The following is a 17,839-nucleotide window of genomic DNA, read 5'->3' as shown; positions in this document are numbered from 1 at the left end:
ACATTAGCTGGTCATGGTGGCGCGTGCCTGTAATCCCAGCTACTCGGGAGGCTGAGGCAGGAGAATTGCCTGAACCCAGGAGGCGGAGGTTGCGGTGAGCCGAGATCGCGCCATTGCACTCCAGCCTGGGTAACAAGAGCGAAACTCCGTCTCAAAAAAAAAAAAAAAAGTTTAAGGCAGCATAATTTAGGTGGAGCACAGACGTCACTGGGAATGTTCTGGAAGGAGAGGGGAGGGTTCCTGCTGAGAACAGAAGGCGCGCCCTGGCCGACATTTCTGGAGATAACGCAGGAAAGGGATAATTACCTGAATTAAGGAACCCGTTGACATCTGGGCCCCTTCCCAGCTTGGAAAAGGCAGAGTGGGCAAAGGGCATTTCCAGAGCCCTAATTAGTGTGGGAGGAAGGCTGGCCAGAGAAACTACTGGAAATTCACGTCAACCTTAGCACTGTGGACAGCGGGACAGGACTGTTCCCTAGTGCGGGTCCGTCCTGGGCACCTCAGGGTGGCGAGCAGTGTTCCTCTCCCCGCCCACTCCATGCCAGGGGCACCCCGCAAGTCATGCCAACCGGAAACGCCCCAGCCATCGCCTAGAGTCCCTTGGGGGCACAGTCACCCCGTGGGAGACCCACTGGTTAAACGGGACGTGTCTGGGGAAGGACCACTCACGTGGTTCCCGGATCACACCTGATAGGTCGCAGGAGATTGGAGCTGCTCTGGGTGGCAGAAACGTGGATCCACCCCCCAGGTCGGGGAGTCTGTGGCCCTGACTAGAGTCCTAGCTTAGAGGCACGAGTCACGGTGCCCGGCCTGCAAAGAATTTTTTTTTTTTTTTTTTGAGACAGAGTTTCGCTCTTGTTACCCAGGCTGGAGTGCAATGGCGCGATCTCTGCTCACTGCAACCTCCGCCTCCTGGGTTCAAGCAATTCTCCTGCCTCAGCCTCCCGAGTAGCTGGGATTACAGGCACGCGCCACCACGCCCAGCTAATTTTTGTATTTTTAGTAGAGACGGGGTTTCACCATGTTGACCAGGATGGTCTCGATCTCTTGACCTCGTGATCCACCCGCCTCGGCCTCCCAAAGTGCTGGGATTACAGGCTTGAGCCACCGCGCCCAGCTAATTTTTTGTATTTTTAGTACACACGGGGTTTCACCGTGTTTCCCAGGCCAGTCTCTAACACCCGACCTCAAATGATCTGTCTGCCTCGCCCTCCCAAAGTGCTGGGATTACAGGTGTCAGCCACCGTGCCCAGCATCTAAAAAGATTAGATCAGCCGGGCGTGGTGCGCACATCTGCCGTCTCAGCTCCTCCAGAGGGTGAGGCAGGAGGATGGAGAGGACGGTGGCGTCACTCCAGCCTTCGCGACAGATCCTGGAAGGAAAAAAAAAAAAAAAAAAGGCTAAGAGCCACCAGGCTGGATAAAGTCCTTCCAATTTTCCACAAAACGAGCAGGGACGGGATGGGGAGGCCCCTTCCCCTTCAGAGGACAGGCCGCATCCGCTCTGCTTTTCCTGGATGCTTTATTACGTGTGATGGCAATGAGCCAGCTCACCACAGAGGGGGGTTTTCAACACGGTAGAAGACCCTTCCCCACCTCCCTCCACCACGACCACCGGGTTGGGGGAAGAAAAAGGCGGGGGACAGAAAGGAGTGCAGTCCGATGACGGCAGCCAAGGCCCCTCAGTAGGTCATCTGGTACACGGCGGCGTGCTCACTGAAGCCGGTGACAACGAGGCGGTTGTTGGACGAGATGTCACAGCACAGGATCGGGGACGTCTCGGGTACCTAAGGGGGAACCGTAGGCACTGAGCTGGGGAAGGGCTCACGCACCCCTGGTCTTTACCCGTCAGCTCTAGCATGAGGCATGGGCTCTTCCAAGAAGACAAGACAGGGTCTTGCTCCGTTGCCCAGGCTGGAGGGCAATGGTGGGATCTCAGCTCACTGCAACCTCCGCCTCCCGGGTTCAAGCGATTCTCCTGCCTCAGCCTCCCGCGTCGCTGGGACCACAGGTCTCCTCCACCCACGCCAGGCTGATTTTTTATATTTTAATAGAGACGGGGTTTCATCGTGTTGCTCAGGCTGGTCTTGAACTCATGGGCTCAGGCAATTCCGCCTGCCTCGGCCTCCCAAAGTGCTGGGATTACAGGCGTGAGCCACCCTGACCGGCCTTTTCTGAGTTTTTGTTGAGATGGGGTCTCACTGTGTTGGGCAGGCTGGTCTTGAAATCCTAACTGAAAGGGATCTTCCTGCCTCAGCCTCCCAAAGTGCTGGGATTATAGGTGTGAGCTGTCATGCCTGGGTAATTTTTTTTTTTTTTTTTTTGAGAGTCTGGCTCTGTCACCAGGCTGGAGTGCAGTGGCACAATCTTGGCTCACGGCAACCTCTGCCTCCTGGGTTCAAGCGATTCTTCCGCCTCAGCCTCCCAAGTAGCTGAGACCACAGGTGTGTACCACCACGCCTGGCTAATTTTTTTTGTATTTTTAGTAGACATGGGGTTTCACCATGTTGGCCAGGATAGTCTTGATCTCTTGACCTCATGATCTGCCTGCCTCAGCCTCCCAAACTGCTGGGATTATAGGGGTGAGCCACCGAGCCTGGCCTAATTTTTAATTTTTTCTTTGTACAGACAGGGTCTTGCTGTGTTGCCCAGGCTGGAAACATGGTTTTGGGGCCACCCCAAGGTCCCACCCCCAGCTCACCCCACAGTACCTGGAACACGTTTGTCCCCACTGGCATGCTGTGGATGCTGAGCAAGCCGTCCATCCCCACGCTCGCCCACCACTGGCCTGGGAGGAACAAGGGTGGTGGGAGCACCAGGTGGGGGAGGGGCAGGGCCCAGACACCCACCCCCTTCCCTCCCTTGTCCCCCTGGAGGAACAGCCCCAAAATTGGCTTCTGCTATGGAACAGCTGCTGTTTGATTGTTCGGGGGGTGGGGGATGAGGCATAGTTTTGGTCTTGTGGCCCTGGCTGGAGTGCAATGGCGTGATCTCGGCTCACTGCAACCTCCAGCTCCTGGGTTCAAGCGATTCCCCTGCCTCAGCCTCCCGAGTAGCTGCAGAGATACCAGGATACTGGCCTGGTGCAGTATTGGAATAGTGTTTTTTTTTTTTGGGCGGCGGGGGAAGACAGTTTTGTTCTTGTTGCCCAGGCTGGAGTGCAATGGTGTGATCTCAGCTCCTGAGTACCTGGGATTATAGGCACGTGCCTCCACACCTGGCTAATTTTTGTATTTTCAGTAGAGACGGGGTTTCTCCATGTTGGTCAGGCCGGTCTCGAACTCCTGACCTCAGGTGATCCGCCCGCCTCGGCCTCCCAAAGTGCTGGGATCACAGGTGCGAGCCACCACGCCCGGCCTCCAGAAAGGTTTTGAGGTACCCTAGAGGGTTGGGTGGGGAGCTGGCATTGGATGGGGTCCTGTGGGAGGCTGGGGGCTGCGGGGGAGACCCCCCTCCTTCCGCCGGCTACTTACCGAAGGGGGAGAACTTGACGCTCAGGATGATGCCGTCTCTCTGCCCCACCAGCTGCCGCCGGCTGTCACTGGTGCTCTGTAGCCACTGCTGGCCGTTGGCCATGCCCAGCAGCAGCCAGTCCTCTTGGGGACTGTGGGACAGGCTCATTATCTGGGCAATGAAAGGGCAGTGGGGAGGGAGGAAGCTGGTTAGGTCCCAGCCTGGCCCAAAAGGCAGGCAGGAGACTGGGGTCCTATCCTGGAGGCTGAGTGCCTGACCCCTTCCTAGCTGCCCAGCCCTGGCCCAAGTCATTTCGTGTCTGTGCCTCAGTTTGTTGGTCTGTAATATGAGCACAGTCTTCCCTACTTCTGCACCCAATATAGCATTTAAGCTTTTTTTTTTTTTAAGAAAACAGTCTCGCTCTGTCACCAGGCTGGAGCGCAGTGGCGTGATCTCGACTTACAGCAACCTCCACCTCCTCGGTTCAAGCGATTATCCTGCCTCAGTCTCCCCAGTAGCTGGGATTACAGGCGTGAGCCACTGCACCTGGCCAAGTGTTTCTTATTTAAACAGCAAATTTTTTTTGTTTTTTTTCTGAGATGGAGTCACGCTCAGTCATCCAGGCTGGAGTGCAGGGGCACGATCTCGGCTCAATGCACCCTCCACCTTCCCGTTTAAAGTGATTCTCCTGCCTCAGCCTCCTGAGTAGCTGGGACTACAGGTGCCGCCACCACACCCAGATAATGGTTTTGTTTTTAGTAGAGATGGGTTTCAACATATCGGCCAGGATGGTCCGGATTTCGATCTGGTGATCTGCTCTGCCTCAACCTCCCCAAGTGCCGGGATTACAGGCATGAACCACTGCATCTGGCCGAGTGTTTATTATTTATGCAGTAAATTTTTTTTTTTTTTTTTTTGAGATGGAGTCATGCCCAGTCACCCAGACTAGAGTGTAGTGGTGCGATCTCGGCTCACTGCAACCTCCACCTCCCGGGTCCAAGCGATTCTCCTGCCTCAGCCTCCCGAGCAGCTGGGACCACAGGCACGCCCTGGGATTGCAGGTGTGAGCCGCTGTGCCCGGCCCACCTCATTTTCTAATCTGGGGATCAGAGGACGCCTAGCCGAACAGACCCCATCCCGGCCTCCGCACCTGGGACTCGAATTGGTATTCCAGAGGCTTCACGATACTCCTCCGGTCCCAGCACCGCAGACAGGCGTCCAGACCCCCGGTCCAGATGCTGTAACCTTTGACTGCGATGGTTTTCACTCCGTCAGGGTAATCCCTGAGGTCCCTGGCCAGAAGGGACGTCGGGAGGCAGTCAGGCCAAGACTCTGAGGTTTGGGCCCCTGGAAACACTGGTCAGTACGCTTGGGCATTACAGGGACAGTGCCACCACCACGCCATCTCTGCCTTCACAAAGCGTGTGTCAAAGTTGGCAGAAAACGGACACAGGACGCAGTGCCAGCCCCTCCCAGCCCCCAGCCTCCCTCCTCCGTCCACCTGCACCTCCCCGTGTCTCCTCTACCCCGAGGCCACCCGAGCTGCGAAACAGGTCCGCAGGAACCCCCTCAAGCAGGTGGCGTGCTGCATTCTTTGTCAGCCTCCTGCAAATGTACAGCGACAGGTATGCGAGCCACCGTGCATGGCCTGTTGTATATTTAATTTATATATATATATATATATTTTTTTTTTTTTTGAGACGGAGTTTCGCTCTTGTTCCCCAGGCTGGAGTGCAATGGCGCGATCTCGGCTCACCGCAACCTCCGCCTCCTGGGTTCAGGCAATTCTCCTGCCTCAGCCTTCCGAGTAGCCGGGATTACAGGCACGTGCCACCATGCCCAGCTAATTTTTGTATTTTTAGTAGAGACGGGGTTTCACCATGTTGACCAGGATGGTCTCGATCTCTTGACCTTGTGATCCACCCACCTCGGCCTCCCAAAGTGCTGAGATTACAGGCATGAGCCTCCGATTTTATATATTAAAAAAAAAAGTGATGGGGGCTGGGCACACTGGCTCACGCTTGTAATCCCAGCACTTTCAGAGGCCGAGGTGGGTGGATTATGAGGTCAGGAGTTCAAGACCAGCCTGGCCAACATGGCGGAACCCCCGCCTCTACTAAAAATACAAAAATTAGCTCAGTGTGGTGGCAGACGCCTGTAATCCCAGCTACTCTGGAGGCCGAGTCAGGAGAATCACTCGAACCAGGAAGGTGGAAATTGCAGTGAGCCACAAACACACCACTGCACTCCAGCCTGGGCACCAGAGCCAGACTCTGTCTCAAAAATAAAAAAGAGATGGGGTCTCATTATGTTACCTAGGTTGGTCTCGAACTCCTGGCCTCAAGCAAGACTCCCGTCTTGACCTCCCAAAGTGCTGGCTTTGCATGCCTGAGCCACCACGCCTGGCCTACTGTTTTTACAGCTCATTGCCCCCCATTTTCCCTTCTAAGAATCCTTGGAGCTTGGGGCTGTCACATCCTGTGTCCAGCTGAAGAAACCAAGGCAGACAAAAAGCAAACACAATCCAGCCACGGTTCAAATCCGCACCTCCAACTTTCTCAAATGCAGGTTCAAGGCGGCAAGGGGTTCAGGCTGGGACAATGCCGCACCCCAGGTCTGGGTGGCGGCAGGAGGGCGGGCCGAGGTGGCTAGGGGACGCCGCAAACAGGATGCTGCTCCGTCCCACCCCCCGGACGCACCTGACCACGCTCTGATCACGCACGTCCCAGATCCTGACCACGCCATTGGTGAAGCCGGCGAAGGCCAGGTTGGCATCCAGGTCGGCGGCCAGGGTCTGGCAGTTGAGACCAGCACAGGGCAACTCCTCCTTCACGTGCAGGGAGGGCGCCACCAGGTCCCACACGCTCACACTGGGCAGGTTGTAGCCCCCCGCCAACAGGCTCCTACTGTTTGAGGACAGCAGGCAGGTGCGCAGGAAAGCCCCAGGGGTCTGTGATGGGCAGAGTCAGTGTCAGCTGTCACTCCCGGTGGCATTCTGCCTGGACTGCTTTGCCCCATGAGGTTGAACTCCTATTCATCCTTCAGGGTCCTAGCTATTATGCCCCTTTTCCCTGGAAGCCTTTTCTCCACCATCTAGGCTCTCCCCGACTCAAACCCCCCGTTCCCAGAAGCCCTGAAGCCCTGGAAGTTAAAGCCACCCTCACCTGTACAGGCAGGTGGCTCTCAGGGAACCTGTCTTCAGCCACCTGGCCTGTCAGACTCCACACCTTGATACTTCTCCTGCCGCAGGTGAACACGTGCCGTGTGAAGCTGCTGACGGCCATGGCGACCACAAGTTCCCCGTGTACCAAAATCCGCATCTTCTCCATTTTGCACGGGATGGCGAGTCTCTGAGATTGCCCGGGCAAGGCATCCGGCTTCTTCCATGCATCTTCAAAGTCCTCAGGGTCCCAGGATCTTGGGAGGGGAGATCTCGCGGTAACTGGCCTGCCTGTGAGCTCCTTGGTACAGTAGGAGCCACACATCAAGCCCTAGAGGGGTTTCATTCTTTTTCACATGTTGGGGTCCCCCCTCAGGCCTTGTTTTATCAGACTCCCCAAAAGTCCTGCTCACATTCCTTCAAGTATTATCCCTTTATCACAGCCCTCCATGTATTTCTGCCTTCTTTCTGGACTGCTTTGCCCCACGAGGGAGAACTCCTATTCATCCTTTAGGGTCCTAGCTATTATGCCCCTTCCCAGAAAAGCTTTCTTTGCTCCATCTGGATTCTCCCAGCATCACTCCACGAGGTTGGGACAGTCTGCATCCGGTTCTAACACAGCCATGCCCCACCCCCTTCTATGGAAATGTCTTCCCCAAATGCCTCAAGCCCAGTGTTAGGGCAGAGATCCTGTGACCCTCCTTAGCACTGCGCTTCTCTACCCAGCCTCGCACAGCTCCGGGTGGAGAGAAAGGCAGAGCACTGATGGGAAAGGGGGAAGAAAATCTCACACCTCTGGTCCCCTCTGTGTGCCTCAGACGGAGGTGCTGACGGGATGAATTCCTGCTGCCCCGTCACCCCCCCCCCCCCCCCGCAAAAGCAAACAGTGGAGGCACTTACATGGGCTGCAGAAACGGAGAGGCTCTTCTAGGAGGTTCCTGCAGGTGGTGGGATGGGGAGATCACAGCTGCTCCCATCCTCCCCACCCCTGTACCCACCTCCTCTACCCCACCTGGGCAGCCTTCACGCTGGGCTCCCAGCTCAGGCTGGGTCTCACCTGGACCGCACCCCGACTTGTGCTCCCTTCTTGGGGACCCTCAGGGGCGTTGGAGGAGGTCTCAGTTGGCCTCCGGGCTAGTGGAGAGACCGGAGGGACTCAGCAGCTTGCACACACTGGCTCCCACCTGCAGGCTGCCCCACCCAACCCCATCCAGGGAGTCGGCCCTGCCCACGGGCATTACTGGAGGCGGAATCAGCAGGACATGGGTCCGTTCCTGGACGAGAGGATCCTGGCGCCTTGCTTTCCTGCCCGTGGGAAATGGGAAAGTCTCATCAGGACTGCTGACCTGCCTGTCAGGACCAGAAGAGCTCAGGGACTCCCGAGCAGCGTGCAGGGGGCTTGTCAGTGGCCTGGGGTGCATCTCCTGGTCCAGGCAGAGTTCAGCGTAGAGGGTCCCAGAGAAGCCCTGGGCTGTGGGTCCTGGGGTGCCCCAGTGCAGCCTCCTGGATCACCCCAGTCCTCCCTGGAGGGGACCCAAAGGGCAGGGCAGAAGACAAATCCCACGGGAGCCCCAGCGCCGCCCAGAAGCCCACCCCTTTGGGAAGAGCCGAGGTTGTTTACTCACCAGTCCTGGTGCCTGCTCTGTCGCTGTGACAACGGAGAGGAGGAGGAGGGGGACAGGGAGAGAACGCCAGGGTTCATCACACAGCCCGTGGGACGCCGCCTGCAGCCAGCCCACCCCCCCCGCCCCCTGCACCCTTGGGGACACTCACGCCTGTCTCTGGGCATCTCCTTCTCATCACGGATGTGGGCAAAAATCTGCCAGAGTTTCTCGGTCAGAGCGTCATGCCAAAACCAAGCCTCCTTGTCCCACAACAGCTGGGTCTCCGGCTTGTCGTCAGCCCCCAAAGACTCCCGGAGCCAGTGGGAGGACCTGCTGGCCATGATGTCCTCAAAGTTGGACTTCTGCGGGGTCTGGTCCTCCAGGAGCAGGGGCGTCCCGGGGCTGACTGGTTCAGCAGGCGACACCTGGCCGGCCAGGAACACGGTGGTGAGAGCGGTGAGGATGCACCCTTCACCCAGGCCTGTCCCCTCCCCTCCTCCGAGACCCAGAAACCCACCTCGTCCGAATGGAGCCTCTGGAGCTGGCTGCAGCTCTCCACGATCTGTAAGAAGTTTCCTATCTGAAGAAAGGCGGGCAGCAAAATGGTTAGACACTGTTGCATTGAAGGGTTCCAGCCCTACCTGTAAATGGGAGTGTATCTTTTTTTTTTTTTTTTTTTGAGACGGAGTCTCGCTCTGTCACCAGGCTGGAGTTCAGTGGCACAATCTCGGCTCACTGTAACCTCCGCCTCCCAGATTCAAGTGATTCTCTTGCCTCAGCCTCCTGAGTAGCTGAGACTACAGGTGTGTGCCACCACCAAGCCCAGCTAATTTTTGTGTTTTTAGTAGAGAGGGGGTTTCACCATGTTGGCCAGGCTGGTCTCGAACTCCTGACCTCAGATGATCTGTCCTCCTCGTCCTCCCAAAGTGCTGGGATTACAGGCACAAACCACTGCGCCTGGCCTTCATCTACTTTTTTGGAGGTGGCATCTCGCTCTGACACTCGGACTGGAGCACAGTGGAGGGATGACAGCTCACTGCAGCCTCAACCTCCCAGGCTCAAGTGATCCTCCCATCTCAGCCTCCCTAGTAGCTGGGAGCTAATGCTCAGCTAATTTAAACACATTTTTTATAGAAATGGGGGTTTCAGGCCAGGCACGGTGGCTCAAGCCTGTAATCCCAGCACTTTGGGAGGCCGAGGCGGGTGGATCACGAGGTCAAGACATCGAGACCATCCTGGTCAACACGGTGAAACCCCGTCTCTACTAAAAACACAAAAAATTAGCTGGGCATGGTGGCGCGTGCCTGTAATCCCAGCTACTCGGGAGGCTGAGGCAGGAGAATTGCCTGAACCCAGGAGGTGGAGGTTGCGGTGAGCCGAGATCGCACCACTGCACTCCAGCCTGGGTGACAAGAGCGAAACTCCGTCTCAAAAAAAAAAGAAAGAAAAGGAAAAGAAATGGGGGTCTCATCATGTCGCCTAGCCTGCTCTTGGATTCCTGGCCTCCAGCGACCCTCCCACCTCTGCGTACCAAAGTGCTGGGGTAACAGGTAGAAGCCACCACACCCGGCCTACCGCATCTGGCATATGTCATCTTTCAACCTCTGCCTCCCGGGTTCAAGTGATTCTCCTGCCTCAGCCTTCCAAGCAGCTGGGATTACAGGTGCCCGCCACCACGCCTGGCTGATTTTTTTTTTTTTTTAGTAGAGTCTGGGTTTCACCATGTTGGCCAGTTGGTCTCAAACTCTTGACCTCAGGCAATTCTCCCACCTCGGCCTCCCAAAGTGCTGGGATTACAGGCCTGAGCCACTGGCCCTGGCCTCATATTTTTATTTAAACAAACAAGGAGGGCCGGGTGCGGTGGCTCATGCCTGTGATCCCAGCACTTTGGGAGGCAGAGGCGGGTGGATCATGAGGTCAAGAGATCGGGACCAGCCTGGTCAACATGGTGAAACCCCGTCTCTACTAAAGATACAAAAAAATTAGCTGGGCATGGTGGCGCGTGCCTGTAATCCCAGCTACTCGGGAGGCTGAGGCAGGAGAATTGCCTGAACCCAGGAGGCGGAGGTTGCGGTGAGCCGAGATCGCGCCATTGCACTCCAGCCTGGGTAACAAGAGCGAAACTCCGTCTCAAAACAAAAAAAACAAACAAAAACAAAAACAAGCAAGCTGAGTGATCCTATCTTTAAATTTTTTCAACATACAGGCTACCCGTCAGTTTCCTTAGTAGGATGGCGGAGGGAGGGGGTGAGAGGGGGGCCCTCCATTGGAGGAGCCCTGGGGGGGTGCTCCAGGCTGCTGCCTCCTGGGGCAGCCTATGATGGATTTCCCAGCGGTGCCCGCCCGGCGGTGGCAAGGCCCCGGGGAGCCCTCTCCAATTCACCCCGCCTCGTTAATGTGCCATTTACGGGCACTCTAATGTGCTCAGCATGAGAAGCGGCTCCCTCCTGCATGCGAGCTGGCCCTCCCGGGGGAGGGTGGCAGGCGGGCTGCGGGAGGAGGGGGGTTTTTTAAAGCACAGCGAGGAGGCTGGGAAAGCCGGGAACTGGAAGCACGGGGCGGGAGAAGCGGGCTGCCGGGGACCGCAGGCCAGGCTGGGCCACCCCGTCCTGGGGCCTCGTGCGGTGGGGGCTGGGCAGGGACCCTCCTGGGTCCAGCTGCAGGTGAAGTGGCTCACTCGGGCCCTCGCCACCGTGTGTCCTGATGCTTCGAAGCTGTGGGTCAGGTTCCTCCCAGAAACATGTCCACAATTATTCCATTACCTCTCACCACTGAGCAGCCAGCGTTCCATACCTGGGCTGTCCTAACCGGGTCCCCGGCTTCTGCCCTCATCCGTCCTGTCCTCTCCGCAGTAGCCGGGGCCTGTCCTCTGTCTGCAGCCCTCCATGGCTCCCACCTCCTCTCCTCCGGTTAGAGCCCAAGTTATCCTTCCCTGAAGCCCACAAGACCCCGAGTGGCCTGGCCCGCGCTGCCCCCTCCCACGCTGCTCCAGCCACACAGGCCTCCTCTCTGTGCCTTCAGCGCCAACACGGTGGGTGCCAGGCTGCCCCAGGGCCTTGGCACAGGCTGTGACCTCTGCCTCAAATACCCCTCCCATCCCAGACAGCCGCACTTCCTCTCCCATGTCTTTCAAGTCAGGTCTTCCCTCACCACCCTAAATGGCAACCCTCTCCCATCCTGGCCTCACTAGGCCCCTTGGGGCAGCTCCCCCCCCCACCGCCACCACCGTCCCCCCTCACACTCCATCTACCAGGCCTGGCTTCCACAGTAGTATTTGGCAAGCAGGTGGCGGATAAATATCTGTTGAATGAATAACCGTGTTTCGGTTGCTTCCTGACCCCCCTCACCCTGTTCCCTCCACTGCGCCCCTCCCCGTCCCAGGCCCTGGGCCCCTGCCAGTTACATCTGGCTCAGGCGGAAAATCCTGCCAGCACCCGGGAGAAAAAGCCAGGTGGCAGGAGGACGAGCAGGCCTGGAAGGCACATTTCAGCTTGGGCCAGGCGCCCCGGGCTGGCAGGTGGGAGCCTGAGTGCCCCTCCCCGTGCAGACCTTCCCCCGCCAATCCCATGTGATATGTCTCAGCTTCAACAATCAGACACGCAGAGGAACACAGCCAGCTGCCTGCCCCAGCACAGGCTCTCTCCAAAGCAACTGGCCTGCAGAGAGTCATCTAGGCGGTGCAGAGGCCCAGGACTCACCCTCTCCTGGAAGAGGCTCAGAGACAGGCTGGAGCTGCACCCCCAGGATGGGGGCCCTCCTCTAGTATCATGGTGGATGCCAAGTCAGGGCCCGGCTCTCCTCTGCCCGCAGCCCTCCATGGCTCCCACGGCTCTCGGGGTTGAAGCCTAGGTCCTTCCCACGGCCCACGAGGCTCTGCACGACCTGCTCCTCGTCGTCACCGTGCCCTGCTCTTTTTTCCGCCCAGTGTGGCTCTGTCCCCCAGGCTACAGTGCAGCAGTGGCATGACCTCGGCTCAGTGCAGCCTCCACCTCTGGAGTTCAAGCGATTCTCCAGCCTCAGCCTCCCAAGTAGCTGGGAGTACAGGCGCACTCCACCACGCCCGGCTAATTTTTGTGTTTTTAGTAGAGACGGGGTTTCACCATGTTGACCAGGATGGTCTCCAGCTCCTGACCTCAAGTGATCCGCCCGCCTCAGACTCCCAGACTGCTGGGACTCCAGTTGTGAGCCACCGCGCCCGCTCCCCCACCCCACGCTCCATGCTCCATGCTCTATCTATTCTCATGCCTTTCATGGAGGGACAGCTGGGCCCCAGAGCTCACGGTCACCCACCTGCTTGTGATGCTCAGCCACATCCTGCTGGATCTTGTGCAGCTGGAAAGACAACAGGGATCCCATCACAAGGTGGTCGAGGTGTGAATGCTGTGTGACCCGGGGCAAGCTGCTCTACCTCTCTGGTCCCTACTCCACCTCCACCCACCTTTAAAAATCTTTGTTTCCACCTTGTTTTCTATTTCACTTTCACACTACGCTGACGTCTGGTCCCTTGTTTCTTCAGAGTCTTGCTCTATCGCCCAGGCTGGAGTGCAGCGGTGCAATCTCGGCTCACTGCAGCCTCCGCCTCCCGGGCTCAAGCTATTCTCCTGCCTCAGCCTCCCGAGTGGCTGGGATTACGGGCACGCACCACCACACCCGGCTAATTTTGTATTTTTAGTAGAGACGGGGTTTCTCCATGTTGGCCGGGCTGGTCTCGAACTCCCAACCTCAGGCGATCCACCCGCCTCGGCCTCCCAAAGTGCAGGGATGACAGGGGTGAGCCACCGCGCCTGGAGGAGAGCACTGTTTCTAGAGCTCTCGGGAGGCAGCACCGGAGCCACTGTCTCAGCTCGTCCCAGTGCCACCCTCCCTGGTTGGGGCCGCCCGCGTCTGGCTCACCGAAGAGTAAATGCTCTCCAACTCCTCAGCAAAACAAGTAGAAAACCTGAGGGGGAAGGAGGAGAGGCTGGGAGACCTGTGGCTACGGGACCCCTTCCCCAGAGTGAGCCACGCCCTGCACCCCTGGGGAGGGTCTTAATGAAGTTGGAAGCCAGCTGCCTGTGCGGCCGCGACCCGAAGGTCAGTAAGATTGACATGCAGCAGATGCTTCCTTCGGTCTTTTTTGAGACAGAGTCTCACTCTGTGGCCCAGGCTGGAGCGCAGTGGTGTGACCTCGGCTCACAGCAACCTCCCCATCCCGGGTTCAAGCGATTCTCCTGCCTCAGCCCCCCGAGTAGCTGGGATTACAGGTGTCCGCCACCAGGCCTGGCTAACTTTTATATTTTTAGTAGACACAGGTTTCACCATGGTGGCCAGGCTGGTCTCAAACTCCTGAGCCCAGGCGATCCACCCTCCTCAGCCTCCCCAAGTGTAGGGATTACAGGCCTGAGCCATCAAGCCCGGCCACTATTTTTTTTTTTTTTTTTTCTTTTTGAGATGGAGTGTCACTCTGTTGCCCAGGCTGGAGTGCAGTGGCACGATCTCAGCAACCTCCGCCTCCTGGGTTCAAGTGATTCTCCTGCCTCAGCCTCCAGAGTAGCTGGGATTACAGGCACCTGGCACCATGCCCAGCTAATTTTTGTATTTTTAATAGAGAGAGGGTTTCACCATCTTGGCCAGGCTGATCTTGAACTCCTGACCTCGTGATCTACCCGCCTCAGCCTCCTAAAGTGCTGGGGTTCCAGGCGTGAGCCACCGTGCCTGGCCACTTTCTTTTTTTTTTTTTTTTTCCCAAACAGAATCTCACCCTGTTGGCCAGGCTAAGGTGCAGTGGTACAATCACGGCTCACATGATCCTCCTGCCTCAGTCTCCCAAGTGGCTGGGACTACAGGCGTGCACCACCACACTCAGCTAATTTTTTTTTTTTTTTTAACAGGAGATGGTGTCCCGTTAGGTTTGCCAAGGCTGGTAGCGGATTCCTGGGCTCAAGTGATCCTCCCGCCTCTGCCTTCCAAAGTGCTGGGATTACGGGTGCGAGCCACTGCACCCGGCCCCTGCAGTATTTTTCAACAATAAAACTGAAAGCCAACAAACCCATGTCAAACAGGAAAGTCAAAATATTAAACCAAAGCTGGGATGGGCGTCGCTGGGTATCAGCATGGCTTCCTGTTCCTGAGCCTGCCTTTCGGGCCAGCGGCTCCGACCACTCACCGGGACCCTAAGGAGAGAGGCCAGGTGGGACTCGCCTCCCCCAGCCCCTGGAATTGCTCTCACCTGGGGAACTGCCTGAGCCGATTGAGAATGCCCTGGTAATTCAGCGGTGGAGAGCTCTCGGAATGCGACGTCCCAGGATGGGCCTGCGGACGGACGGCAAAGCAAGGTTATGTAAAACTTACAGGGCCCCACACACCCAAGCCCCCAGGTCTCCCTCTCAACCAAGGTGCAGGTATTAGGCTGGTGTAAAAGTAATTGCGGTTTCTGCTTTTTGATTTTTGTTTGAAATGGAGTTTTGCTCTTGTTGCCCAGGCTAGAGAGCAGACATTCGATCTCAGCTCACTGAAACATCTTCCTCCCGGGTTCAAGCGACTCTCCTGCCTCAGCCTCCCGAGTAGCTGGGATTACAGGTGCCTGCCACCACGCCTGGCTGATATTTTGTATTTTTAGTAGAGATGGGGTTTCACCATGCTGGTCAGGCTGGTCTCGAACTCCTGACCTCAGGGGATCCACCCGCCTCGCCCTCCCAAAGTGCTGTGATTACAGGTGTGGGCCACCGTGCCCAGCTGGTTTTCGCTGTTTTTGAAATAACTTCTGCAGCAATGTAACACAGGCTGCAGGAATTTGAGCAGCCTCGTAGAAGGTAGGGTGGGACTTCCTCAAACCGGAATTCGTTTTCTCTTTTGTTAACTTAGCACCTAAGAGTATCTTCCATTTTGCATTGGGCCTAAGTCTAAAATATTCACCACATTCTTGTGATAAAGCTAGAAGTACAACATATTTTTGAAAATAGAAGGCTTGAGCTGGGCGCGGTGGCCCATGCCTGCAATCCCAGCACTTTCGGAGGCCGAGATGGGCCACATCACCTGAGGTCAAGTTCGAGACCGGCCTGGGCAACGTGGCCAAACCCCGTCTCTACTAAAAATAGAAAAATTAGCTGGGCATGGTGGCGGGCGCCTGCAATCCCAGCTACTCGAGAGGCTGAGGCAGGAGAATCACTTGAACCCAGGAGACGGAAGCTGTAGTGAGCTGAGATCACGCCACTGCACTCCAGCCTGGGTGACAAAACTGAGACTCGATAAAGCCTCAAAATAAAATACTATATCCACCATCTGACCCCTTAATAAAAAAAATAGTTTGCTCAGCTCTCCTACACTTAGAAATGGTCATCTCTGGGAAGTGCTATAAAATATAACCGGGGCCGGGCGCGGTGGCTCAAGCCTGTAATCCCAGCACTTTGGGAGGCCGAGGCGGGTGGATCACGAGGTCAACAGATCGAGACCATCCTGGTCAACATGGTGAAACCCCGTCTCTACTAAAAATTACAAAAAATTAGCTGGGCACGGTGGCGTGTGCCTGTAATCCCAGCCACTCAGGAGGCTGAGGCAGGAGAATTGCCTGAACCCAGGGGGCGGAGGTTGCGGTGAGCCGAGATCGCGCCATTGCACTCCAGCCTGGGTAACAAGAGCGAAACTCCGTCTCAAAAAAAAAATATATATATATATATATAACCGGATATGTGTTGTGTTCCTGTGTTATCACATATGTGATTAGAAGCTGAAATATGTTTTTCACATGGGATCTCACGCCAATGCTGGAGTGCAGTGGCACAGTCAGAGTTCACTGTAGTCTCTAACCCCTTGGGCTCAAGCAACCCCCCTGCCTCAGCCTCCCAGGTAGCTGGAACTACATGAGGCATGCCACTAGTCCCCGCGGATTCTTTTAGTTGTATTTTTTGTAGCAATGGGGGTCTCACTACGTTGTCCAGGCTGGCCTCAAACTCCTAGGCTCAAGTGATCCTTCCGCCTCCGCCTCCCAAGATGATGGGAATGACAGTTGTGAGGTCCTATGTCCCGCCTACACTTGATTTTTTAAAAAACAGCTCCCTTCAGATCTGGACTCACTTTGGAAAAAAAAAAAACAAAAAACCCAGCTCCTTGGCACCTGTCTTGAGTAGCAGTGATTGGTATTGTCTTCAGCTGCGAGGCCTGGATGGGGCCAGCCCAGGTCACAGGTGGATACAGGATCAGAAAGGAACCGAACTGCATGGGACCCAGGCTTCCCGTGAGGGCTGATGCCACCCCATGCCCTCCTCACCAAAACGCCTTTTGGGGTGCCCTTGGGACTGGGCTGGTCCCTAGAGGTCATCTTCAGGCAGTTAAGCCTCCAGTACTTCAGCCAGAGTCTAAAACAAGGAGACAGCAAGTTCTGAGAGACAGAAAATAAAGCAGTTCCAGGGAGGGAACCCACCCCTGCCCCACCCCCGGGGCCTCTTGCACCTCCCAGTTTAGTAAGTCCCCAGGGACCCAGTCCCACAGCTCCCCACTGCGTTTCCTAGGTCCTGGCCTCACCAATGCCTCTCCAGCTGCCCAGATGCATGGGGGTGGAGCCCCAGAAAGAACAGCCCTGCCCCTCATCCCTCAGTCTAGGAGGTTGGGGTGACGATGGGGCTGGACACATACACTCCCTCCTGGGGACAGTCAGGGATGGGGGAGCCCTGAGAAGGTCTCCAAACCTCAACCTTAGTTTTAAGACAATTTCCTAAAGCACAGGGAGATCACTAGAAAGGGGTTTTGAAGGATGAATAGGAGTTAGCCAGGTGCACTAGGCGTGATTCATCAGACAGAAGAAATGACCTCTCTCCACCTCCATCCCTGCGGCAGCACCCAGCTCCTTCCTTGCCGCAGCCCTGCCCCTCCACGTCCCTGCAGACCCTTCCCCGACCCGGGAACCTTGGAGTCCCCCCAACCCCCAGGAGCGCGCCTGGCAACTCACGTCTCTCACAGGGCGGAAGCGGCAGAGGTCAGCCAAGTTCAGGCCAAGAGGAAACTCCTCTTTCCCTCCACGGGGGCCATTTGACCCATCGGGCCCCGCCCCGCCCCGCCCTGTCGCCGCCCCGTCCCGCCCCGCCCATGGGTCCCAACTAGCTGCCACCTGGACCGCGAAGCCGATCAATGAAGGCGCGGTAGCTGCACGTGGGTTCGGGCTCGGCGGGTCGGGGGGGAGGCCTCTGGCGGCGCTGGCCAATCGCAAGGCCGTTTACGCACGTGGGTCGCGTACGCCTTCGCTGATTGGTCGGCTCTCCCCGGCCGCCGGCCAAGCTGTCGCTCAACAAGTCAGGAGCCTCCGCTTAACCCTTTCGGTCCCGCTGCCAAGAAGGGCGGAATTGCACAGCCATGGGCAATTTGGGGTCCCAGCTTGGGCGGGGATATTTAGGAGGGCGTGGGGGCTTGAGTCTCCGAAGGTGGAACTTGGGGAGGGATAAGTGGCGAGTAGTTGCATTGTTTTATGCATTTTTAGCCCTGTCCGGTAGTGGCTTGTGGCTGGAGGTGAGGAGTGGGAGGTGGGAGGTGAGTGGGGGTGCAATCTTTAGAGCTGTCACCCCAATTCTTAGATATGGACTAATTACATTTTCCTGAATATCAAATAACGTGCAATGCAAACGAAGCTTCCAGTCCTCTTTCTGGAGCGAACT

General features: G+C 56.8%; 1 protein-coding gene across 3 annotated transcripts; it reads right to left on the bottom strand.

Moving 5' to 3' along the window:
- Positions 1–1,504: 1,504 nt before the first annotated feature.
- On the bottom strand, positions 1,505–17,366 carry TLE6 (TLE family member 6, subcortical maternal complex member). 3 transcript variants are annotated; one of them, XM_054249521.2, is made up of 17 exons: positions 17,299–17,366; positions 16,462–16,549; positions 14,425–14,507; positions 13,110–13,155; positions 12,507–12,548; positions 8,734–8,796; positions 8,386–8,641; positions 8,238–8,260; positions 7,854–7,917; positions 7,670–7,746; positions 7,513–7,550; positions 6,617–6,869; positions 6,152–6,402; positions 4,603–4,744; positions 3,473–3,623; positions 2,711–2,787; positions 1,505–1,786 (listed from the first exon to the last, which is right to left on the bottom strand). In XM_054249521.2, the coding sequence occupies exons 2-17, from the start codon at positions 16,510–16,512 to the stop codon at positions 1,682–1,684; spliced, it is 1,722 nt and encodes a 573-aa protein (XP_054105496.2). In that variant the 5' UTR covers positions 16,513–16,549; positions 17,299–17,366; the 3' UTR covers positions 1,505–1,681. The 3 variants fall into 3 exon arrangements, with proteins under 3 accessions (XP_054105496.2, XP_054105495.2, XP_054105497.2); XM_054249520.2 differs by having other exon boundaries at positions 17,140–17,326; XM_054249522.2 differs by lacking the exons at positions 16,462–16,549; positions 17,299–17,366 and adding an exon at positions 16,309–16,452.
- Positions 17,367–17,839: the final 473 nt, after the last annotated feature.

The sequence above is a fragment of the Callithrix jacchus genome, chromosome 22, assembly GCF_049354715.1.
Source record: "Callithrix jacchus isolate 240 chromosome 22, calJac240_pri, whole genome shotgun sequence".
Classification (NCBI taxonomy): Eukaryota; Metazoa; Chordata; class Mammalia; order Primates; family Cebidae; genus Callithrix; species Callithrix jacchus.
Note: the sequence above shows the minus strand (reverse complement) of the source record. Positions and strands in the feature narration are given on the sequence as shown.